This window comes from Sceloporus undulatus, chromosome 3 (genome assembly GCF_019175285.1).
Source record: "Sceloporus undulatus isolate JIND9_A2432 ecotype Alabama chromosome 3, SceUnd_v1.1, whole genome shotgun sequence".
Lineage (NCBI taxonomy): Eukaryota > Metazoa > Chordata > Lepidosauria > Squamata > Phrynosomatidae > Sceloporus > Sceloporus undulatus.
Window position 1 is genome coordinate 222,618,938 of NC_056524.1, and position 26,168 is coordinate 222,645,105.

General features: G+C 43.1%; 1 protein-coding gene across 1 annotated transcript in view; it reads left to right on the top strand.

Annotated features, from left to right (window-relative positions):
- The first annotated feature begins 5,611 nt into the window (after window positions 1-5,611).
- RAB6B (RAB6B, member RAS oncogene family) overlaps window positions 5,612-26,168 on the top strand; it is a 92,734-nt gene continuing 72,177 nt past the window's right edge. Inside the window, exon 1 of the mRNA XM_042458601.1 lies at window positions 5,612-5,920. Coding sequence (XP_042314535.1) covers window positions 5,851-5,920 — 70 coding nt within the window. The 5' untranslated portion in view covers window positions 5,612-5,850. The remainder of the gene's footprint in view (window positions 5,921-26,168) is intronic.

Here is a 26,168-nt window from a genome sequence, read left to right on the forward strand (position 1 = left end):
TCTGACAAAAGTGCTTTCCTGTTATGATTGCAGCTGGAGTGGATTACCAAAAGGAAGGGATAACACAGGTAGTAGATCAGATTATTTGTCTGGCAATGTGACATCACTTCCTTAGGGTCTCAGATTCAGGTGTTTCCCATTACCTGGTACCTGGCCCTTTGAGATCACTGAACTAGAGACTGCCAGCATGCCGTGGACATTTTTATTCAAAGCTGGGAGGGTTGCCTGGCCTGAATTAATATTTGTCTCTCAGCTCTGGTAGATGGCTCTTAGTCTTGACAGCATAGTCAACATACTGCAACCTCAGTTTCTCATCTAAAAAATAATCCTGACCTTTTCTCTTAATGGGACTGCTATGGCCATTAAAGGAAATTAAAGCACTTCACTTTTTACTGATGAAAATGCACTATGCAAGAGCTTGACATCAGTGCTTACTTTTAGTAAGGCCATTCCTTGGCACTTCTCAAATATTAAAAACTGCTGATAAAAATCTGTGAAAAATGAAGGGCCTATTTATCATTAATAAAAAGAGGTCCTTAACAGGACCTAGCAATGCCACATGTAGATGAGGACAACTAGGCAGCTTCCAGTCCTACAGAGCAGGGCAGAATGTAAATCTGGATCTACTCAGAGAACACTGAGTGATTTGCAAGGATTTCAGCAAGGATTTCTGATTCCCAAGTGTCAAAAAAATAGTACTGGAAAGTGACTCCCTTATCCCACAGTATACTGCTGAACAGTGGCGTCACAAGGGCTGGCATCACCTGGTGTAGTAACTCATGGTGCTACCCCTACCATTGGCCTCCTCCCAAACCACCACATAAAGAATCCTTAGTAATGTTATTTGTACTAATGTTATTCATAAATCATAATTCCCATATATTACTGAATGTGATGGTAATACTTGGACATAAACAACCAGGAAAATTAAAATTATAACTTTAAATTACAATATAATATGCACAGTCTAGATATATTTACATGTACATAGTTTCATGAGTTAAAGTGAAAATTTGGTAAGATGTGATGTTTTAAAAGAAAATTGTAAAAGAATTTTAAAAATTAAAAAATATTTTTTAATTTAAAATGTAAGATTTAATTTTTTTTAAAAAAAAAATCTGGGCCCTCTCTTTTCTCCTCCCATTGAGCGTCACCCAACTTGAACCATCTCTTTAGCATTTTAAAGGGACACAGGCAAAAACAGAGTCCATTTCTACCCAAAGGCAGATGTTTGCAAAGGAGTGGTGTGATCCCCTTAGGATGTCAATTGGTATGGACTGCATCTTCTACACACACACACACACACACACACACACACACACACACACACACACACACCTGTGATGCCTCTGCTGCTGAAAAGAAGCAAGCTAGGGGTGAATGGGAGTAGGTTTCTGTATGTGGCTAATGTGTGAGATGTTAATTATTCATTGTTATGTGTATGTCTTTTGCACTAAGATCTAGTTGGTGATCGTGGGGCTATAGGGAAAAATAATCATACAAACCTGAGGTATATCCACCCTTTGATTAACAGTCATTCCAGCATTAACTTTCATAAATTAGAATGCATCTAATGCATGTACTTTTTGTGTCTCATGGCTCATTTGTCCAATTTCAATCCATCTCTCCTTCCTTCCTTCCTTCCTTCCTTCCTTCCTTCCTTCCTTCCTTCTTCCCTCCCTCTCTATTTTTTCAAGCTTCAAAGTGCAAAAGTAGCTTGCACTCAATTAACTCAGTGTGAGAGGGGAAAGGAGGGTGCAGAATTGCCCTTCCCAGTTGTTGTTAGCTGCCTTTACATTATGGTGACTTCAACGTATGATGACCCTATCAATGAGAGACCTCCTATCCTCAACAGCCCTGCTCAGATCTTGCAGAACATGGGCAGTGGCTTCTTTGATTGAGCCTGTCCATCTGGAATTTGATATCCTTCTTTTCCTACTACCCTTCCATCTTATGTGTGTGTGTGTGTGTGAGTGTGTGTGCGCCCTCACGCGCGCGCGTGTGTGTGCACATGTGTGTGTTGTGTGCCTTCAAGTAATTTTTTATTTATGGCAACTCTAAGGCAAACCTATCATGGGGTTTTCTTGTCAAGATTTGTTCAGAGGAGGTATGCCATTGCCTTCACCTGAAGCTAAGAGAGTGTGACTTGCCCAAGGTCACGCAGTCGGTTTCATGGTCAAGCTGGGAAATGAACCCTGATCTTCAGAGTCATAAATTCAACACTCAAACCACTATGTCAGATAGCGGGGTAAAGTAAAAGAAAACTAGTCCCTGCAGCCCCTTCTAGTTCGTGTGTTCATCCTCATTAATAACCATTGCCATCTTCACTGCACTCTGATGGTTGCTTAACGACAAGTATATCACTTTTCATCTGTAGAATATTGGAGGGTATGCTATCCAACCACTGCAGTGAAGAATTTGGTCACCTTTTGTCTAGTCACAACAATTTAATCCAGCATTCTCCCAGTCTCCTTGTCCTTTTGGGATCTGTTCATAGTTTGCTAACCAGCATTCCTGGTTAGTTGTCCTCTCAGATAAAGAAATTGTTATTCCTTGTTTAGCAATAACCCCTGCCCTTCTTCCCTTGCAATTAATCTTTACTGGATTATTGCTCCTTTTAATTCTCTGCTTTCCGTTTGCTTCCTTGTCAAATTCTTTTGCTGGAGTTCAAGTCTGTTTTTCTCCTAGTATCTTGGAAGATAATTATTTTTCTTAATTCTTGTTTCCTTGTTTTACATTGGACTGGCGCAGCACCACTACTATATTGTTACTCTGTTTGTTACCTGTGTCTGCCATCTTGTTTCACTGCTATCCTGACTGCATAAAAATAACTGATTTTTGGAGGCACCCTTCTGCCAATGTACAATAAAGCACAATGGGTCCAGCTAAATGACTCAAGATAAGGGTTGTTTTTTACTTATGTCATTGCCTTCCCCTGAGCCACTTCCTGGTTAAGGGAAAAAAAGCTTCTCCTGGGCCCAAAAGGCAGCAGGGGGGTGTTTTTTTCAACCAAATAATACAGTGTGTGTGTGTGTGTGTATAAATTCTCAGCAGAATTAGTGTGTCTAGTGGAGGAAAGATGTGCACCCACCAGTCTTGGTATTTACTCAACCTTCTTCTAATGTTAGGAGTGGTCCTGAACAGCTAAGACAATAGAATGGGACAGGAAATCAAAGGAAGAAAGGTTAAGGGGAAAAGATGTAGAGTAAATCCAGTTGGGAGAAAAGCTCAAGTGTAGATGCACCCTATATCTTTCTCTCCACTCTATGCTGGAAACATTGAAAGAAACTTTTCCTTTTTGTTAGGACATGTTTCCATAAGCTGTTCTCTCCATTGGGTGGGCATCTTGCTAGTATATAAATAAAGTTTATAGAGAGTTTAAAATGAGGATATTTAGAAGATGCCCTTGTTGCATTATGAATAGGACCCGGAGCAATGGATTCAAGGTACAGGAAAGGAGATTCCACTGCAACATTAGCAAGAATGTCCTGACAGTGAGAGCTGTTAAACCGTGGAACACACTCCCTCACAGAGTGATGGCGTCTCTTTCTTTGGAAGTTTTTAAGCAGAGGCTGGATGGCCATCTGTCAGGAGTGCTTTGACAGTGTCTTCCTGCATGGCAGGGGGTTTGACTGGATGGCCCTTGGGGTCTCTTCTAACTCTATGGCTGGATGGCTCTTGTCACTTGTTACAACTGTGATTCTATGGAGGCACACAACAACAAACAACAAGTAGAGCAAGAGGTAGCAATTCTGGATTAATTACCCCAGAGTAACAAGATCTGATGTCACCATCATCCAGCTCTTTTCCTCTGGGGACACACTTCCTCCTCCCCACTTGGGTGCCAGCAGGTGCCAGTTGGCAGGAATAAAAGACAAGGGTACACTTGGGTGGACACAACAGAGCCATGTGGCCTCCATACAGGAAGGAAGAAAGGATGGAAGGGGTGGTGATCAGTTCTCTTGTGCTTAAGGTGAGACCCCTTTCCATCCAGGGTGGCTCTAGTCCTTTCTCTTCCCCATCAGCAACCAGGTCCTCTCTGCGAGATCTATCACTCCTAGCTAACTCTTCTGAAAACTCCAGTTCCTGTACAGCTATCCTCTTTATTTCTTTCAGGTGGAATAGGTGAAGCACAAACAGAAGTTAGGACAGGATGGACAAAGTGTGCCCTCCAACAGCTGGTTTTGCCAACCTGGTAAGTTTTTGTGGGGGCTTCCTGACTCCCTCAGACCAGTGTCTTCACTAGGGTTGGTGTCACCTGGTGCAGTACTTCATGCCCCCCCCCCCCCAACTTCCTCCCATATACCACCCCACACAGAATCCTTTGCAATGTTTTTGGTACTAATGTGACTCATGAACCGCAATTCCTGCATATCGCTGAATGCACTGGCAATGGTTGTGACATAAAACAACATGCAAAAATAAAATTATACCCTTAAATTACAGTATCATACAAACAGCCTAAATGCATTTCCATATGCATTGTTTAATGTGGATGAAGTGAACATTTGGTAAAATGGGATGTTTTTAAAGAAAAAAAGTAATTATTTTTTTTTAGAAAAATTGAAATGTAATATTTATTTTGAAAAATTAAAATGTAAAAATTGGTTTCCCTCCTTTCTGCTCCCCCTCAGCCTCCCCTCCCCTCTTCAGCATTTGAGTGGGGCCTCGTTCTGCCCAAAGGGAGATAGATGTCTGGGGAGCAGTGGTGTCCCTCCACCTTCGGCTGCCCCCAGGTACGGTCCACACACCAAAGTGGCCCCTTTGGCTGGGAGAGCTATCCCTCCTTGCCAACACTTGTGGGAAATCCAGGTCTTGTACAAACAACCAGCTTTCTTTCTTTCTTCCAGGTGGAACAGCTGAAACACAAGCCAAACTTGGGATAGAGAGAGTGGACGAAGTGGGCCCTCCGCAGGAAGGCTGTCTTTGCCAACCTGGTCGGCTTTTGGGGGAGGGCTTTCCTTTCCCTTTCCTTTTACTTTCAAGACCCCTAAAGGCTGGGGACTCTCCTTTCTTCCCCTCTCTCTCTCTCTTCAGCATTTTGATGGGACACAGGCAAATGCCAGCCACGGGTTCTGCGGCAAGGCAGAGGTTTGGGGAACCATGGTGTCCCCCCACTTTGCAGCCACAGCCCTCCCTTCTCGACCCCACTGCCGAGCCCCTTCTTCTTCTCCCCCGGGGAAGAAAGGGCGGGACTGGCACTGCTTGACAGGAATGCTTCTAGGTCAGGCGGAGCAGAGGTCCTCCTTTTTCCAGGGCCTGTCCTCCATTTTCAGCCTGGCTAAGAAGCAGGGAGGAGTGTTCCCCCTCCTCAGGGTGGCTAGGGGTCCTCTCCAGGAGGAAGGCCAAAACGTCCTCCATTCTGAGCCTGTCGAGGAGTCTGTTTCCTTCAGGGTGGCCAGAGGTCCTCCTTTCCCAGGACACGTCCTCCATTCTCTCCAGGCCCTCCTCTTGAGCAGCCCGGGACTTCCCCTCCTGGAGAAGCCGGGGGCAGAGGAGGAGGAGGGCTCCCTCCCTCCCTCCCTCTCTCCTTGCAGCACCGCCTTGCTTTGCTGCTTTGCTCCCGCTGCATGACATCAGGGGAGCCGGGGAAGGGGCGGGGGCGCAGGCGCTGCGGAGGAGGAGGAGGAGGAGGCAGAGGCAGCCGAGGCCAGGGCCAGCTCCTTCCCTGCTCCATCCCAGGCAGCAGCAGGGGCTTTGCAGAGCCCAGAGAGCTGGCAGAGAGCGGGGGCCAAGGGGAAGGAAGGGGAGCCCACCCCCAGAAGCCCTGACCCCCTCCCTCCCTGGGCGGCCTCGCCCTTTCCGTCCCTCGGGGAGCCCTCGCCTCGCCTCGCCTCGCCTGCTGGAGCCATGTCGACGGGGGCAGACTTTGGGAACCCGCTCCGGAAATTCAAGCTGGTCTTCCTCGGGGAGCAAAGCGGTGAGTCGAAGGGGAAATGGGGGGGCTCTCTTTTTCTCTCTCCCTTTTTCTTTCTTTCCTTCCTTCCCTCCTTCCTTGCAAAGTAAGGGCTGCTGCTGCTGCTGAGGGGGGCCAGGACCCGTCCTCCATTTCAGCTGTCTCTCTTCCCTCATGTCCTCCATTCTGACCATGGCTAAGCAGCAGGGAGGGCTTGGGGCTCAGGGTTGGCCAGACCCGGCCTCCGTGGCCGGCCCAGACTAAGAAGAAGAAGAAGAGGAGGTTTTGGGACCCAGTCTCCATGTCAGCCCTCTCCCTCCAGGAAGAATTCCCCAATGCCCTCCCTCCCTCCCTCCCTTTGGAGCGTGGCTAAGAAGCCGGGGCTTTAGGGCCGGGTGACCAGAGGTCCTCCTTTTTTCCAGGACCTGGCCTCCATTTTTAGCCTGGCTGAGAAGCAGGGATTGGCATCTATGTGAATGGTTTGAGCTGAGGGTGACCAGAGGTCCTCCTTCCCCCCCCCCCCAGGAGGGGGGGACCTGCCCTCCATTTCCACCTTCTCTCCAGGAGGAAGTCCAAAACGTCCTCCATTTGGGCCAAGGCACTCCTTATTTCCATGACACTTCCTCCATTTCCACTTTCTCTCCAAGAGATCTTCCACAACACCTTCTCTTTGGAGCATCCTTGAGGAGCCTGGACTTCCACTTCTAGGAGTCTTTTGGAGCTGTCCTGTGGTCATGGCCTCCCTTTTCCCCCTGGAAGGCCCTCCATTTGGAGCTGAGGAGGACACCTGGCCACCCTCCTTGCTGCTGCTGCTGCTGCGGCAGGTCCTTGCCAAGCCTTGCCCATCCCTGAGCAACGCCCAAGCCTTGGGAGCCATGAGCTGGGCTGGAAATGGCGACCCTCTTCCCTCCTTGGCTTCCCTTCCTGAGGAAGGGAGAAAGCAGGAAAGAGCTAAGGCAGGGGGCTGCATCCACGCTACAGTCATTACCCGGTTTGATCCCACTTTAACTGCCACGGCTCAATGCCCTGGGATTCTGGGAAGTGTTGTTTGTTGTGACACCTTTGGTGCCGCAACAAACAACACTTCCCAGAATCCCAGGGCATTGAGCCGTGGCAGTTAAAGCAGGATCAAACCGGGTTATGTCTGCAGTGCGGATGCAGCCAGAGTGTGCAAAAATGGAATTCTTTCTCTCCCTCTCTCCATCTGTTTTTTGGGGGATCATGGCTGGTGGGGATAGGAGAGCCATTTTCTTTGGCCTCTGCCAAGCTAGGGAGGGTCATGCTTGCCACCCTTTGTAAGTTGCCCTATATGAGGGAAGACTGCAAAGGTACCATCCTAGGAAATAATAATATTAATAACAATAAAATTTATTTTTATCCCGCCTCTCCCACAGGATCAAGGCTGCTTACAACAGCCATAAAATTCATTCGATACAAAATAAAATAATTAAACACAAAAAATTAAATCCCATCATCCCCTCCCTCCCCAACAAGAACATAATAATTCCAACATAACAATAATTAAAATACCCTATGAATTATTAAAATGGGCTCTCTTGTCATTTCCTGGCCCCCCATCCCCAATAGATTATTGCCCCCCCACCCAGACTATTGGGGTTTTTTTTTAGGCTGCTGTCTTTTCTTGCGCCAAAAAGGAAGGAGTAGGGAGAAGGAAGGACACACCCAAGGGCTCTTCCTTCCTAGCAACCTTGTGCCTTAGCCCAGCTTTTTTTCCCTATAGATCTCAACTCTCATCATCCCTTCCTTTTCCCAGCATCATAGGCTAGCTGAGATGGTGGGAACTGTAGTGTCCTGCATCCTGGTGCTACCCACCTTGAGAAAGGCTGGCCTTAGAGAAATAGAAAAAGAGAGCAATGCCTTCGCTTGTTAGGAAGGGAGAGGAGCCAAGAGGCTTCCTATAGTTTTCCATCACTGGCCTTTAGCTCCTTTTTGGTCCAGAGGCTCTTCTTCTACCTCCTTGGGAGAGGGAGGGAAAGCAGCTTGAAACCTTTCTGCAGGTGTCATCCATCTGACAGGATCCAATCCCTTCCCTCAGAGCTGCTGTTTTAAACCTCCAGGGTGTCTTTTCCTTTAGGAGGCAATTGGTCTGGTTTTTCCTTTTTTAAAGGCTTTTACATCACTGGAGCAAACAATAAAAGCAGAAGTGATCCACCCAGGCTTCAGTCTTGGTGCATTCTAATCAGAATGCACCTGAACAGATTTAAAGTGAATATGAGCCCAGCCCTGGTTTCATCAGGTCCAGCGGCCAGGCCAGATGCTTCTGGAAAACTTAAGAGCGAAGGCAGTAGCCCTCCCTAACCACTGGTCTTCCCAGCTGCTGTCATCCAGTGGCATGTTGCCTCTGGGCCAAGTGTCCCTCCCCTTGTCTCCCTCATTGAAAATTAATGGTAATGACATGCTGTTTTCTAAAAATTAATTGTTTAAAACCACCAACCAGGCACTGTATTTCAAGTAATGTGGAATCAGACTTCCCCCCAAAGAGAGACAGTGAATCTCCTTGTTTCCCACTTTAATTTTGGAAATTAAGCATAAAGTAGCTAACAGCCTTCTCCAACCTGTTGCTCCTGCAATTTGTTGGACCTACAACTCCAGACATCCCCAGCCAGCTTGCTGGCAGACTGGGTATGGTGGACATTTCTAGTCCAACCCATTTGTAAGTTGCCCTATGAAGAAAGGCTGCAAAGCTTCCATCCTGTGAAATAATAATAATAATAATAAGTTGTTATTTTTATCTCACCTCTCCCACAGGATTGAGGCAGCTTACAACAGCAATAAAATTTATACAATACAAAATAAAGTGCAGTGTGCCCACGTCATATACGGGTGTGCCTTACAAGGCTGTCAGCATATGCTGAAAGCCACGCTGGGAGCCACCACCATATGCACAAGCCCCATTCATTTAAATGGGGCTTGAGCATACACGGAATTCCCTTTACAGGGGGTGTGTGTCTGGAATTGATCCCCCACGTAAAGGAAGGGCAGACCGTAATTAAATACAAAAAATAAATCCCATCATCACCTCCCTCCCCAACAAGAATATAACAATTCCAACATAACGATAATTAAAATTCCCTATGAATCATTAAAACAATTGAAGACAGGAAAATGGGACAAATAGGACATCTTGGGGTACTAATAGACTAATGGTCCATATCAGCGGGGCGACCAAGCAAGTTATTTAGGGAAGGTCTGTCAGAGAACAGCTGTCTTGATAGCTTTTTTAAGAAGAAAGAGAAAAGGCTTGTTGTTGTGTCATTTCCGACTTGTGGTGACTCTAAGGCAACTCTATAAAAATTTTTTTTGCAAGATTTGTTTAGAGGAGGTTTGCCATTGCCTTACCTTGAGGATGAGAGCATATGACTTGCCCAAGGTCACCCAGTGGGTTTTGTGGCCGAGGTGGGACTCAAACCCTGGTCTCCAGAGTTATAGTCTTAACACTCAACCCACTACTCCACACTGGCTTTGTACCTTCATGATAAATGCTATGGTTAGGAGTGTAGCAGGGCATCACTGCTCTTCCACCTCCAAACAAAGCCTCTAGTCTTCTTTTAGAGGAGAGAAGATTATTTGTATGCTTTTATGCTGTTTTATTAAATGGATGCCAATTCTTAACATCTCCAGTCTTCTAGCTTCATGGAAGAAAGAGAAGTGACTCATTTGACACTAGGTCTGCTCTCCCTCCTCCATCTTTGTTGTGTGTTTTTTGAAGAAATATGACAGCGCAGCATTGCTTCTTCCTTTTTAAGCTAGTTGGATAATTACAGGAAGGCTTTTCATCAAATCTGTGTCTCGTAAGGGTTTTGCATCTTCTTGTCCTAGTCGTCCTCCTCTTGCCTTTTCACAGCAACAGATGGGGGGGGGGGCAGCAGAGTGAAGTTCTCCCTACTATTTTTGCCCCAATGTCGGGACAACCTCTGCCTGCTAATTCCCTGCAGCTGTTTAAGAAGAGAGAGGTAGGGTCAGTCATTAGGTATGTCAAAGTCTTTTTGGAGGCAACATGCTGAAGTCTTGAAAATGGAAACAGTCATTTCAGATATTATTCTTTCTGTTATTGTTGTGTGCCTTTAAATCATTTCTGACTTACAGCAGTGCTAAAACAAGCCTGTCATGGGGGTTTCTTGGCAAGATTTGTTCAGAAGAGGTTTGGCATTGTCTTCCTCTGAAGCTGAGAGATTGTGACTTTCCCAGTGTCTTAGCTCAATACTTAAACCACTACACTGCACTGGCTCTCATCTCTGTGTTGTAGGCTAACATTTATTCCCAAAACACAGCACATATGATAACTTTTAAGGCACAATCTGTAATAAACATGTTGCTGTTGTGTGTCTTCAAGTTGTTTCTGACTATGGTGACCCCTAAGGTAAATCTGTGGTGGGGTTTTCTTGGCAAGATTTGTTCAGAGGGGTTTGTGATTGTGTGCCTCTACAACTGAGAAAGTGTAACTTGCCCAGTGGGTTTCCATGGCCAATCAAGGTTTTGAACCCAGGACTCCCAAAGTCCAGCACTCAAACAAATACACCACATTGGCTCTTGAAGATAGGTAGGATCAGATCTTAATTCACTTTTCTCCAACCTAGTGTCCTTCTACATGTGTTGGGCTACAATCTCCATAATTCCTAGGCACTTCTCACTTGGAGTGATAAAAGTTGCAGTTCAACACATCTGGAGTCTTGCCAGTTTATAGGAGGTTGGCTGGGGATTGAGATGGATTGACCTGAGCATGGAATCTCCATAGGTGTGTTGGCCATAAAGTGACTAGAGAATCATTATTTCTCTTACTCTTTTATTCATCAGCCAAGGAAACATTCCTGTTCTGCATAAAGGGAGTGTTGACCTGCAAAGAGTTAAATTGTCTTCTCCTTTGCAATTCACTCTAAATAAAATACTGACTCTTGGTTAGGAAAAAAAACGATATAAGCTTCCATCCTTTATGCCAGGGAGACAACATAACATCATTCCTTAGTCCATTTCTCCCCTTTCTGCATCATCCTTCTGAAGCAAGCATGAAAGGAGAGAGGTAATTTGTAGTCAGTATCTTGCGCCCTTTCAAATTATATAGTTATAACACTTTGATTCCACTTTAACTACCATAGCAACATCTTGTAGAATCCTGGGGTTTATAGTTTGGTGAGGCACTAGAGCTCCGTAGTTGAGAATTCTAAATGCCTTATGTTTTCAAGAGAGACACCCCTTTTCTATCATGAGTGGCAGATTGATGTATAAGCTACAGCATAGGGTTTCACATTATGAAGAACCTCTAAACATTATAAATAATTATATTTTTATATAATGCTATGCTCATAAATGTAACATTGCTCCGGGACTTGGAACATGTTAATCCAGCTTTGCCTGACACTTGATCCAGCCTTATTTCACATCATCTTTTTCATGTTCATTTCTTTTCCCCTCTTGGTTCATAACTTTCCCATTTGTTCTTTCACATTTCCCCCATTTATAGCAGGGCTGGCCCTCTTATTAGGCAGAATGGAGTGATTGCCTCAGGAGAGAGATGCATGGGAGTGACTGAGAATGTTGAAGGGCAGAGCTGTGGGTACCAAATGCCTGGCCCTGCATTTGGCTCCCAACCAATCTCCAGCCCTCAGTGGAGAATATTGTCTCATCACCACTGCTTAACTGATAGCTTTGTTGGTGCTGTACATGAAATGTGGAAAGATGGTTTTTATCCTTAGCTGCATCTGCACTGCAGAAATAATGCAGTTTGACACTGCTTTAACTGCAGTGATTCAGTGTTATTCTCGAATTCTGGGATTTGTAGTTTTGTGAGATACTTGGCCTACTCTGTGAGAGAGCTCTGGTACCACAACAATTTACCAATCCCAACATTCAATAGGATGGAGCCATGGTAGTAAAAGCAGTGTCAAACTGCATTACTTCTGCAGTGCAGATGCAGTCCCTGTCCAAAAGCAGCAAAATATCTTGGACAGACCCTGTTCTGTAGAAGAAAAGTGGAACTTTCATTCCTGCCATAAATACTGGTAAAGGTGAAGCATCACATATTAGCTGTGCCAAGAGAGTGGTAACTCTTCATACTTGGTTCTTTTTAGTGCTTAGAATCGTTACATTTTAAAGTTTCCCAGCCAGTATGTTTCATGAGTATGTTGGTGGGGAATTTTTGAGTGTGGTGGGTGGTGTTTAATAAAGTAACTGTTTCAAGCTTTTTGTCTGCTAAATGTCCATCAGCAATTCCCTGCCAATATGTGGGTCAGTGAGTCCTTCCGCTTTGGAAGATCAGGCCCCCAATTAAGCAGAATGAAATGGCTACTTTACACCTCTAATTTTGGGTGACATGAAGAGACTAGATTGCTAATTTATTAGTGTTGTATTTTTACTACCAAGTACAGTATGTGCCTCAGGTCCCAAAATAGCTCACTTGGATTTGGATATTATGCACTTTAACATGCATGGTAGGGAAAATTGGGCTTTGCTCAGCCTCAGGCAGCAAAATGTCTTGAGTTGGCCCTGCACAGCGTGCTGTGTAATTTTAATTACATTCTGAACAAGTTGCATAAAAACCATGCTGAAGAGAGAACCAAAGCCAAATGACCTTGGCTGCTTGTGCACAGGCATCAAATAGGCAGCCACATTTCTGACAATTGTGCTGGTTTAATGTTATTGATCAAAACAATTTTTTTTCAGCTGATCAATTTTTTCCATCCATAATCATTTCCATGCCACCCTCACCCATATCTGTCCTAGGGCAAAATAAAAAGCTAAAGCAATTGTTTTTCTCCTCTCTAATTCATCTCTTCCTCCTGGTTGTTATTTCATGCTGTCAGTGGCTCCATTGCTGCAGGTTTATTGTACAGTATTCCAAAGAAAAAGCTTGAGATCAAGGCACATGAAGTGATATTTTACCTGTTAGTTTCAGTGAAGCTCTGCTTTTTATATTTCAATCCAGTGCTACTAAGCAAACAGCGGTGATTTAAGGACGGTACTTAGCTGTTATTCAAGGGTATAGCTACAAGGGTGGCAAAATGAGGGTGTTGCCTCTCAAGAATTCTGCCCCCTCAAATAATTTTTTTCTTAAGTCCCCAAATTTCTAGCATTTCAGAGGGTGAAACATTGCAAGTTGTTCATGCCTAGAACTCTTATATTTGCTGTGTTCACATTCCCTTAGGGCCTTTGCCTGTCCCTTTTCTTTGGATACCTAAACTCTATTTTGAAATGTTCAACTGAAGTTTTAAGTTACTGTGATGCAAGATATTTGGGTACTGAAACAAAATTTCATGGAGCGGGCAGAATTCTTATTTGAGGACCAACACCCTCATTCTGCTCTCTGCTATAATTATACCCATTGGTTGCACTACAGCAGGTATGGGAAAGATTGGCCCATCAAAAGCTGATGGATTGCAACTACTCCCAGTCATAGCCAGCATCACTAATCCTGAGGGATAGCTGGAGGTGCAATCCAACTACCTCTGGAGGATCATATGTTTCCAGGAGGCAAGGGAAACTTGACCCCCTCCCCAAAAGAGCTGTTGGTCCTTGAGAAGAGATATTTGATTCCACACCTAATGATGAAGACTAGACCACCTACTCTGTGTTATCCCTTTGTCTTTCTCTGTTCCTGAATTGATGGAAGGGAGGCAGTGACAGTGATGCACACCTGTGCTTGCTTTGGATAAAGATATGGGAAGACACATCTCTGACCAGTACCCCCATTTCCTGCTTTCACTCAGTGACTGGATGTTAGTAGAGCTACTTTTTATGCTTCATAAACTATGGGTGGTTTGAAATAGCCTCATTAGCTACCCTTTAGGTTCTGAGTGGTGGGACAGTTGTAACAGACTAGCTCTAATCTGCACATAGAGTGGAATAAAGCACACCTGTCCCCAATTCTTTCTTTCCTACACTTTCCAGTCCTTTCCACATGGCCATAACACACTGAAGCTTAAGCACAGAGTAACCCCATAGCATCCAAAGGGACCAGAACAGGGAACTGGGTGAGGCTGCAGAGTTGATGGGGGATAAATGTGTTTCAAAAATATTTAAACAGGGTGGTCCATAGCTTGATAATTTGTGGCAATGAATTAACTCAGAAACTACTATCCAGGGCTGATAAATTGGAAGAGATTTGTTTCTGCTAGTGAATGCCTTGATTCCAATTTGGGAGAAAGACAGCATGTAAAAGTAATCAATCAGTTCTGTTACATGAAAAGTATAGGACTGTCAGCTGACAAGGTGGACAAAGAATTGCCCTGGCTGTTTACAACAATTTAGGCTAGTTTCCCCTCTTCCTTTTTTTTAAATGAAGGAATAAAACTGCTCTCTCTCCCCTTTTCTCCCCTATCTGTTAAATATTGTGTGAATGGGTAATATTTGTCCTGATTCAAATCTAGTGAATAGAATGGTCCTTGTCCTACCCACTTCCCCAAATTAGTTCAGCCTCTGGATCCAGACCAGCCATTTTTAGTGTGATTTCTTCCAGATCTGTTGGACTTTAGCTCTCATAATTCCTCAGCCAATTGTGTTGGGGGTTGTACTTGAGCACAAATTAATAACCTTGGATTATGGGTGTTGTTCAGATGCTCCAGCTGTATATATACTTTTTATGGATAGAACTAGTGGTCCTGTGAGAAGGCATATAGGTGGAAAAAAATAGTCCCCAATCCTTGTGGATCTTTCATGTTAGTGGAGGTTTGAAGAAGCTTTTTCAAACATGCATTGCATTGGTTACCTTCTCTTGTTTTATTTTAGTGAAAACCCAGAAATGCCAACTTTGATCATGCTTTAGTAACTCACACAATGCAAGGTTGATATTTTCACAATCAATGCCTTAACTTCCCTGATTTGAATTAATATGCAGATGAGCTGAATTCTTGCAAGGAAGTTTGGGTTTTGTTCAAGAGCATTTTTGCTTTGTCAAAGCAGCACTTACTCCACTTATAAAATAGCTGTGTAGGCTACAATTTTATTGCCAGCTTGCTTGCTTGCAAGTTCAAATGCCACTAGATGTTTTTATTGCTGGATTGGCAAGCCATAGTATTCACCTGGAAGGAATTGTTGTTGTTTTGCAGAGCCAAGCCCTTCCGTCAGGCAGTGAGGTGGCCTCCATAGGGAGCAGATTCTGAGTGTGCCATGAAATTGCAGCAAAATGTTAGTTATTTAATTATAATTTTACTGGCAGGAAGAGGAGGCATACTGGCGAGATTTTCTGCCTCAAGCAGTGGCTTTGAATATTGTGTACCTTGACTTTGGGAATGGCAGGGGTGCTATTTGCTGTTCTGCCTTGTGTAGCAAAATGCCTTTGATGGGCCCTATTTATTTTTAGGAACAAGCAGGTTATCCCATTGTTTAAGATGGGATATATTTATACTATTGTTTTAATGTCTTTTTGGTTTAATCTCTTTTTAGTATTACTATGTTTTTATACTGGGGGGAGGGATAGCGGTTTTTAGAATTTTTAACTATCTCGTTTTATTTTTGTAATCTGCTTGCATTCCAAGTGATTAATCGGAATATAAATAAATATTATTATTATTATTATTATTATTATTATTAAGATCAAAATAGGAGTGTATCTGTTGGAATAACTCTTTAAAAACAGCTGATCAAATCAGCTTGGCTATTCAACTTGATTGTCTTTCTCTGTAGTACAGGGCCTTTATCAATAATCCTTCCAGTGAATTTAACTTTTGTTGATCTTAATATTCCTTGAGTGTGGATTGATCCAAGTACTGTACTAACAAATCAGGCTTTGTTTTGCTCTCATTTTCCATGCATATTTACATTAGTCCTTTTTGGTTGTCTCTGTGCAGATATTGCCTTGGCTCTGTGTGCCATCCAAAAAGGAATTGAAATGGTGGTGAAATGCCAGACTCTGATGTAACTATGTATACATACTTTCTGGTGGAAGTGTGGCTTAGATTTTGGGAGAGATGATGAGATGTGTATCTTTGCATGTGATGTGAAGCACTAAGAACAGTCTACCAAGTTCTGATTATTATAACCTGCCAGGAAACTGTACAGTCAGATTTTTCTTCTGCTTGTTGGGCTACACATCTAGGGTAAACATGTACTGTATTTTACAGAGAACAGCTCCGTCTCTTTTGAGGGCTATCCAGTCCTGTATAACATGAAATATTCAACCTTGAGCAGTTATTTTCATTGACTGATTCCACTTTTAAACTGGCCACTAACCAGAGTTCTCTGAGTCATGTACAGTTGATAAGAAATATAAAATACAATGATGCAACAATAATTTTAAAAAATGACTGAAGACAGCAGAATATATACAACAGTACTGTAAAACCAGCAGGAGAAAAGCAAATATTTCAGCAGATAATGTTTAAAACCAGCAGCAGAATAAGAATTCAAAACTGTACAACCAGTATTTGTTTTAACTCAAGTGGCAGAATGCATCTTCATTTAAACCAACAAATTCTAGATTTCCCAGATCATCTTTGCCTGCTATGAAATATCACACTATTGATCTTATATCTTGGTACTTATAAGACATTTTATAAACACTAAAGACCTTTCCTGAAATTTTACTCATATTAAGAAACTGAAGGGGAAGGGTCTCTGTGGTATTGGCCTCATATAACATGAGATGTCTACAAATGAAACATCACTTAAGTAATACAGGCAATTAAAGAATAGTTCTTTAGAACTGAATTTGAAGGAAATTAGTTATTTTGATTTTGTAGATCAAGCTGGCTGTGCACAATGCCAATTGGCTGATGCTTGTGAAATCATGAATCCACACATTTACTTAACTCCCCAAACCAGTTTTGGTACTTAAATAATTAAGAGTACCTGGTGAACCTTTAATTGCAGATGTATACAAATGGTATCGCAAAACTCTAGATTGCATGCAGGGAATCTAAGAAAGTTGACTCAACTGGCCCTGGATCAGTTGCTAGGATCTGGCAATTGCATGGAAAGATGTAGAATGCTAGGCACTTCCTGATGCCTGTGAAATAAAAATGCATATACACACACAAATAACAAATAATAAAGCAACAGTGAATGAAAATAGGTTTAATCTAGTCATTTTGTCCTGTGTTGGATTGTGCCCTGTATGTCAATATTTGTTCCTGTATCTATATAATTGAATATTAAAGTCAGGATCATCCACACTATACATTTACAATTATTTATGTATGGATGTGAAATTTGGAGAGTAAGGGGGGGATCAAGTCATTTTAAATATGGTGCTTGTGTAATGCTCTGTGGAAACCTTGGGCCACCAAAAAAGACAAACAAAGGATTTCAAGAGCAAATTAAATCTAAGTTCTCATCAGATGCCAAAATGTAAACTGGGACTGTTCAGTATTATGAAAAGACACAGCTCATTGGCAAAGATGATAATGCTTGGTAAAATAGAAGGCATTAGACAAAGAGGAAGACTGCATTATGGATGGATTGATCTGATCAAGGAAGCCTGAATTTGCAAGATCTGAGCAGAGGTGATGATGACCAAAGCTCTTGGAAATGTCTCGTCCACCATTGCAGTAAATTGAAGCTGTCTGGACACAACAAACACAGCAGATATTTGGATACGTTTATATTGGGGTGAGTAGTATTGTGTAGTTGCTGTGCAACTGTCAGACTGGGGCAGCTCTTTGAATGCTGATTCATCAGCATTTCATTCATCAGTCTTTCTCCATATCATATTAATTAAATGCAACCAATTTTAACTGTAGATGTCTGTAAAAAGTTCATAGGTTGCCTTTACCAAATATGACTCTGAAACATGTCCTCCAGAAAGAACCTGAATGTTGGGGAATGTGACTCTTTGGTACCTTTAAAACATTATTTTTGGCCTAATAGGTAGGCCACTATAATAAGAACTGTGGGATATGGGATGCAGTAGAAAGAATAGGATCACGTATTGTGGGATTTTGTCAAGGTAAGGGAACATACAAGTGTATCTTCTCTCCAGCGTTGTTTAAAAAATGTTTTTAAAATGATAGGGGGTGCTATATTTTGCTTAGATAGAAAACTGTTTTGGGCTGGCCCAGTATTCTGGCCATTCCTCTCACCACACCCAACAGTTAGCTGGCCATCTCGGCATGCTTGATCTCAATCTTCACAAGCCATAGTTCCTAATTTAAATTGGTACACTGTGGTATATTTTTGTCCTTGTTACCAGTCAAAACTTTCCTCCCACAAAACTCCTGTATACTGATTTATCCTTAATCTTTTCTTGCCTTCCCATCTGTTTCCCAGTGAAAATAATAGTTTGTTCTGATTCTGTTTCCTAGCATTTCTATCTATCTATCTATCTATCTATCTATCTATCTATCTATATATATATAATTTTCATTTGGCGATACTGAATGGTCCGTGCTTTTTATCAGGAATTTTTGAACAACAAATGGATGAGAAATCTTTTTAAATGACAGCTTTCCAAAAGTCACAGATTTGTCATAAATTCAGTGGAAGAACATGAGATTTAATATATCCACACATGAATAGAAGCAGAACTGACAAACTCATGTATCCCAACCAGAGGGCTGGAATGGCTGAACTCTAAAATCTGGCTTTGAATTTCTGTGTATTCAACTTTGCTGAATTAAGGTTGGTATCTCTTTTTTCCCTTTCATCTTTAGCTTCTAAGATGGCAGGCAGGCAGAACACGGTCATCTTCATGCCAGAAATATGTACTTACTGGATTTGGACAATCTGCACAGTAGACACTTAAATTCAAATGAAGGAATTTGAATCAGAATCGTAGAGTTGGAAGAGACCACAAGGGCCATCCAATCCAACCCCCTGCTATGCAGGATATCTCAATCAAAGCATCCCCGACAAAGATATATAAAAGATCAAACCTGAGAGTGAATAAAACTGCTAAGTTCACCCATCTCTATTCTGAACACATTGTATGGCATAAAGAAACTCTACTACAACTTGAAACATTCCTTATGTGTGTATGTACAGTATATGTATTATTAGACTCCAGCAAGTAGGCATAAAAATAACATGTAAAAATGATTCATCTTGCTCTAAACAAAGCAGTGGTACCATTCATAAAATGACATACCAAAACTACTATAATCGGTGGGAATATGGCTGATCCTTTCTTAAATTAGTAGTATGTTTTTCCATATATTAACTGCAAGTTGTAGCTATTGCTCTAAAGTTAAGGCTCTTGTTAGGTTAGTGTAAATTAGCCTAGATTTCTGGATTTTTCATGGAGTGTTTCTATTCTATCAGCCTTGAACCTTGAAATAATGCAGTGGAAGATAGTACCTACCATGTCATAAAAAAATCACAAATGTCATAAATTCAGCAGTAGAACTTGAGTTTTCAAAAATCCACACATGGCTTGAAGTAAAATTAACAGATTTCTTCATCCAATCCAGATATCTCTGAAGGCTTAACTCTTTTTTTTTTAAAGGCTTTTAATTTATGTTTATTTAACTGTCATGAAACTACAGTTGTTACTGAAAATAAGAATTCTTGTAAATTAGCAGATGAGTTTAGTCCAGTCTCCAAAATCCAATGCTTTCTAGTTGTATTAATCTACAATTCACAGTATCCCCAGCCAGCATGTTATTCTGGGCATTGTAGTGCAACATATCAGCAAAGTAATAACTGGATTACAGCAGAGGTAAGAATTATATGGTTCTCCAGATGTTGTTGCACTGCCTTTCCTGCCATTCTTCATCATTTGCTATACTGGCTTGGGCTGATGGGCATTGCAGTCTCCTGGAAATCCCCATTTTGCCCACCTCCACCCCACCTCAATGTAGATTATGCAGCCATTCTTTGTTAAACTAAATAGCTTCAGTGACTCCAGTATGACAGAGTCACTGAAGCACTTCAGTTCATAACATTTAGGAGGCTCTGTTCTGTGTTGGATTGTGTCCTGTGTTGGATGATTCAAAAAGAATAATGCAAAACCGAATAAGAACAGTTTTACTTTTGCACCATGCTTTTTGAATCAGTCAGTATATGACTATTAATTCCTGTAACTTTTGATTCAAGCAGAATTTCAAAAGGCTATAAGTTATCACTTTCCCACTGAACTCTTGTTAAAAGAAGAGTTATAGCCCAAATCTCTGCCCATTTTCTTAGAATTGAATGACATGTATCCCAGCCAGAGGTATTTCAGAGGTATCTACCCCTTAGTCTGTGTCTGTCCTTAAAGACATAGGAGTACCAACATGTCTGATAGTCCTAATGAGGAATCTGTTCTCAGAACAAGAGGCTACTGTAAAGACAGAACAAGGAGAAACAGAATGATTCCCAACTGACAATGGAGTCAGGCAAGACTGTATCCTATCACCCTACCTATTCAACTTATATGCAGAACATATTGTGAGGAAAGCAGGCTTGGACACGGAAGAAGGAGGAGTGAAAATAGGAGGAAGGAATGTCAAAAGTTTAAGATATGCAAACAACACCATAATGCTAGCAGAAAACCTCCCAGACCTGGAACAACTAATAATGAAGATCAAGGAAGAACAGGCAAAGGCAAGTCTACTGTTGAACATAAAGAAAACAAAAAGAATGACTACAGAGAACTTGCACACATTCAAACTAGACAATGAGGGGAAAAAATAGTAAAAGAGATCTCATATCTAGGATCAAACATTAATTGGAATGGGGACTGCAGCCAGGAAATCAGAAGAAGATTAAGAATGGAGAGGATGGCTAAAAAGGAACTAGAAAAGATCTTAAAATGCAGACATGCAACTCAGCACAAACCCCAGAATGATTTAAGCCATTATATTCCCTATTATCATGTATGGATGTGAGAGCTGAACAGTCAAGAAAGAAGATAGAAGGAAAATCAACTCATTTGGCATGTGGTGCTGGAGAAGAGTGCTGAGGATTCCATGGGCAGCCAAAAGGATAAACAAATGGGTCGTAGAGCAGATCGTGCCAGAAATTTGCCTAGAAGCCAAGATGACAAGACATAGGCCCGATTTAGACGGGCCTTTGTGGCGCCCCCGTCATGTGCTAGGGGTTGGCCGAGGATGCACCGTCCATATTGGCTTCACCCCTAGCATGTGACGGGGGTGTCAAAATGGCGGCGCCCTGTACACACGGTTGGCGCCATTTTGACACGATGGACACATAGCATCCGCATGTCATGTCGCGCTTGCGACATCAAAAGTGCACCATTCACACATTCAGGCATTGCAAGCGTGACACAACCTCACACACACTTTTTGTGGGTTCTTTTTTGGCTGCCAGGAAGCCTCGCCGTTTGGCAGCTGAGGCTTCCCGGCAGTGGAAATGGAGGCGGCGGCAGACCGCCCGTTTTGGGCAGTCTGTATCCTGCCTTAGACTGTCATACTTTGTTCACATGAGAAGTCATGAATCATTGGAAAAGATAAAAATGTTGGGAAAGGTGGAGGGAAGTAAAAGAAAGGAAGGCTACATGCTAGATGGATAGATTTTATTAAAGAGACCGCAAATATTAGTTTGCAGAAGCTGGGCAGAGTAGTAGAGGATGGGGGGGGGGCAGGGGATGTTTCATTCATAGGGTCACCATGGGTCAAGATTGACACGAAGGCAGTTAACAACAACAACTCTGTGTGTTAGGATTCCAGTTTAAGGCAGTAATTCTGTGTACAATCGGCTCTCAATATCCACAGATTCAGTCATCCATGGTTTGAAAATATTCCAAAAGCAAAAAGCAAAAAAGCAAACCTTGATTTTGCCATTTTACATAATGGACCCCATTTTACTATGTCATTGTATATAATGGGATTTGAGCATCCATGGATTTCATTATCCATGGAGGGTCCTGGAATTATATCCAAGTGGATATCAAGGGTACAGTGGTACCTCGGGTTACGAAATTAATTCGTTCCGCCGCCGCTTTCGTAACCCAAAAAGCCTTCGCAAGCCGAAAACCCATAGGCGCTAATGGGGAAAAGCCGCGATTTCGTGTGAAATAGCGCCGAAAAGCACCAAAATTTTCTTCGTAACCCGAAATAACCTTCGTAACCCGGAACAGTTATTTCCTATGGGATTTTTTCGTATCCCGGAAATTTCATAACGTGGGTATTTCGTATCCCGGGGTACCACTGTACACTGTATTTCATGCAGGACTGAGTACCATTTAAAGTTTTTGGGTATGCATCTGAGTAATGAACTGAGGGCCAGACTTAACGCTGATTGAATGTTTATTCCCCTCTGTCAGTGGTGTGGCCCAGAGCTGATCACAAATCATAAGACCCCAAGGGCCATCCATTCCAACACCCTGCCATGCAGCAAGACACAATCAAAACACTCCTGACAGTAGGCCATGCAGTCTCTGTTTAAAAACTTCCAAAGAAGGAGATTCCACTGCTCTCCAAGGGAGCATGTTCGACTGTCAAACAGTTCATACCATCAGGAAGTTCTCCCTAATGTTTAGCTGGAATCTCTTTTCCTCTACCTTGCATCCATTGCTCCTTATCCTAATCTCTGGAGCAGCAGGAAACAAGCTTGTTCTATCCTCAGTATGACATTCCTTCAGATATTTAAATAAGGCTATCATATCACTTCTTAACCTTCTCATCTCCAGACTAAACATACCCAGCTCCCTTAGATGTTTCTCATAGGGTATGTTTTGCAGATCTTTCACCATTTTGGTCATCCTCCTCTGAACATGCTCCAACTTGTCAGTATCCCTCTTGAATTGTGATGCCCAGAACTGGACGCAGTATTCCAGGTGAGGTCTGAGCAAGGCAAAATAGAGTGGTACTATTACTTCGGTTGATTGCCTGTAGTTCTGCTGGCTCTGCCTGACCCCTTCAGGCTTTCTTGATCGCTTTGCCGTCTGTTGCCTGGCAACTGTGAATAGTGGCACTCTGCATCTGCAGACCTGCTGTCAGGATCACATTTAAAAAAAAAAAGCCAAAGGCAAACAAAAAAATGAATTGGATGATCTCTCCCACTGTGAAGGAATGGAAGCGCAGCTAAAGAGGCTGTGGAGCCAGCTGGTGTGATATGGAGAGGTGCCCAGTTTGGTATGTGTAGTGTATAGACTTGGGAATGGTTAGCTCCAACCTACTGCAAAGAGAGCAACCACTTGTGGCACTGTGCAGCTCACCCCTCCATCACAGACGCTGGCTCCTTTCCCTGGATTGTGTGCTACTTTGGCAGTGGGACCATCTGGTGGCAATCCCTTGCCAATGCTTGCCTGGGGGATTCTGCCATCCCTCTGTCAATAGTGACTAATGCATTGAGTTCTCATTCCTCTAGGGACCCCTCTTAAGTGTGACGTGTGCTCCACCTGCCCAGGCATGGCTAATTTAGCAAACCAGACACAAGAAGAGCAGTTTCCACTCAGTGGGAGAGGAGGATGGTTTTTAATTATACATCAGGACACCTGACAGCCCTGCTTTCCCTTTAGTGCACATTGGATTCCTCTTTTGTTCCTATCTCTCTTTTCCTGGCATCTCATGTCATCTGCCATTTTCACAGTGGGCTGCTTGAGTTAACCCTTTCCCTCTTATGTGTACATTTCACAACATCCCCAAATACCTCTAGATTCTGCTCCTTCCTCCTTCATTCTCCATGAGCTGAGTTTCTCTTTTCAGCCGTATTCTTTATGGCCACTACTGTGGGCTGGATGGTGGGGTATTGCAGGCTGGGTGATGGGAATTGTCTTTTATACACAATTCCAAAGGCTTGATTAATGTTTCTCCTCCTAAATGAGGAAAAGTGTGCCTCGAAGGTGAGGAAAGTGTGGCCCATAGGATCTTTTGGCACTCCCCCCCCCCCCGAAAACCTCTCCTGCCCCCAGTCCCACCCAACACTTTTATTAAAATAAATTAGGGGGCAATTTTCAAGCATTTTTTTAATCCCCAAACAGGCCTAAACTTCCTAAAAACAAAGCATTTTTCTTCCCCTAATCTTGCAAAGCCTCTCAAGCTCCCAATCAGCCAAAATGGCAATTAGAAGTGACATTGCATCACTTCAGGCACACTGAAACTCATTGGTTTGGTCCACCAGATGGGTACTGTGGGGTAAAATGGCCCCCGCTCCTTGGGCAGTTGCCCATCTCTGTTCTAAAGGACTACAGCCCTAGGATCTCTTACTGTTGCCATGTTAGATTAAACTGTTGGGTGTTGTAGGAGAAATCATCTGGAGGGTTAGAGTTCCCCAGCTTTGATCTGAACTAGCTTTGCCCACCCTGGCATTCTCCATTAGTGTCAAACTATAGTTTCCATCACCCCTTGTCATGCTAGTTAGAGCTGCAGTTCTGTACATGTAAAGGGCTTCTGGTTATTACAAGTGAACAGTGAAAATAAATAAATCACTATCAATTTACATAACGCAGTCCCGGAGGTGCCGAAGTTCTCCAATTCTGATTTTGGTGAAGAATCACATTTGTCCAGTTACATAACAGAATAGCTTTAAGTTGGGCATGGGAGGCTAGGGAAGAGTCACAGGCCAGATTTCGGATGTTAATACTCTACAGTTGTTGTTTTTAATTTTCTGAATGAGGTACTAAAAATAAAATGTTTAAAAAAACCAGAAGACCCAGAAGACCGGTTTTTGGCTTTGATAAGTGGGCAGTTTTTTGATGATAAACAGTAAAGTGGGGCTGCAACCTTTTCTGAAGGTTAATTGCCTTTCCTGGAGACTTCTGGAAAATTAAATGTACAGTATCATCAGCGTGGCAGAAAAAAACTAATCTCTGCAGGTATTGAGGATAGGGTTGCCATCCCTGAGGGCCTCCAAACCGGGAAAAATATAGGACATGGTTTTAAAATGTAGGACCTTTTTTTGTTTTAAATTTCCTTGCCAGGAAATTAAAAAAATAGGTCCTACATTTTAAAACCTTGTCCAAGGCCTCCCTGGGGCCTGGGAGACAGCGTCCCCCAAGCTCCAGGGAAGGCTTGGAGGACGCCGCTTCCAAGGCCTCCCTGGGGCCTGGGAGACAGCGTCCCCCAAGTAGCAGCCGAGGAGGAGAAAAAGGAAAGGGAAGGAGAAAGAAGAAAAGGAGGAGAAAGAAGAATAGGGAACAATATAAAAAGAAGAGGAGGAGGAAGAGGGGAAGAACAGAAAAAAGGGGAAGAAAAAGAAGAAGAGGAGGGGGAAGAGAAAGAAGAGAAGGAGGGAAAGAAAACAGGAGGAGGAGGAGGAGGAGGAAAAAGAAGAAGAAGAAAAAGAAAAAGTAGGGGAAGGGGAAGGAAGAGAGATAGCTTGCCGGCAAGGCTCTTTTCTGCCCTCGGCCCGCACGTGGGACCAAAGAGGAGACACTCCTCCTCTTGAGGCTGGCTGGCCAATGGGGAGAGTGGAGCTGGAACAGCCCTGCCTCCTGCTAGCAGTCACAGGCTCCTGCAGCAGGGGAGGGCTGTCCAGCCATGGGCCAGCCAGCCTGAAGGGCAGGAGCTCCTGCAAGAGCACGCAGGGCCAGGGCAAAGCGAGGCAGCCGGCGAAAAGGCTGCAGCAGCAGCCGCAGCAGCAATGGCGGTGGCAGCTGCAGAACAGTTGTGGTTGTTGCGGCAGCAGCGGCGGCAACCAGCTCAACCCGGGGCAAAGAGCCAAACTGTGCCGTGACCGTGTTAAGTGGCCAAAAATCGGGTTTGTCATGGCCCCAGGGGGGTTATGGCAACCCTAATTAAGGAGCATAAAAACAGGCTTGGGGAGCTCATGAAGGCTGCAATAAGCCTACCCTTGCTTTAAGTATGAAAGACATTTGAAGGATGCTCAATAAGATAGTCACCTTTCACGGAAGATTCTTCTCCCTGTACCTTGTGAGAACGCTATGTTACAGCCCCCCCCCCCAAGCACTGCCATCACGTGCAAAAACCCAAATCCTTCTGGTATGTGTTTTCAGACTGAGAAACCACTTAAATTATTGGCAGTAGGAATGTGTATTATTTTAAGTGGGAGATACCTTGGTTCAAGGTGAGCATACCACTTATTTTGGAAAGTGGGTTGCCCAGTGTCACTTGTATGGATTCCTATAATGTGTTGTTTTTAAAATGCCCTGTAACCATATTTCTCTTGGTGATATATACATAAATTAATCTTGCAATAATTTAATAGCCCCATTCTTCTGAATCCCAAGGGAATTTGCAGAGCAGTTTGCAAAAGCAAAAAACCAATAAGATCAAATCCATCTATAAAACAATTCAATTAAACCAGCAGATCAGCCAAAAATATGTGTAAGATAAATACAAGATTTAATATATCTAAAAAGTTTGAGCAATTTTTAAAAGGCATGCATTCAGTTTTTAGTCCAACCTAAAATAGACCCACTGGATCAAATGCATGTCTACTTAATGTAAATAGAGACTGCCTGAATAGGGGGCTTGTCATTCTG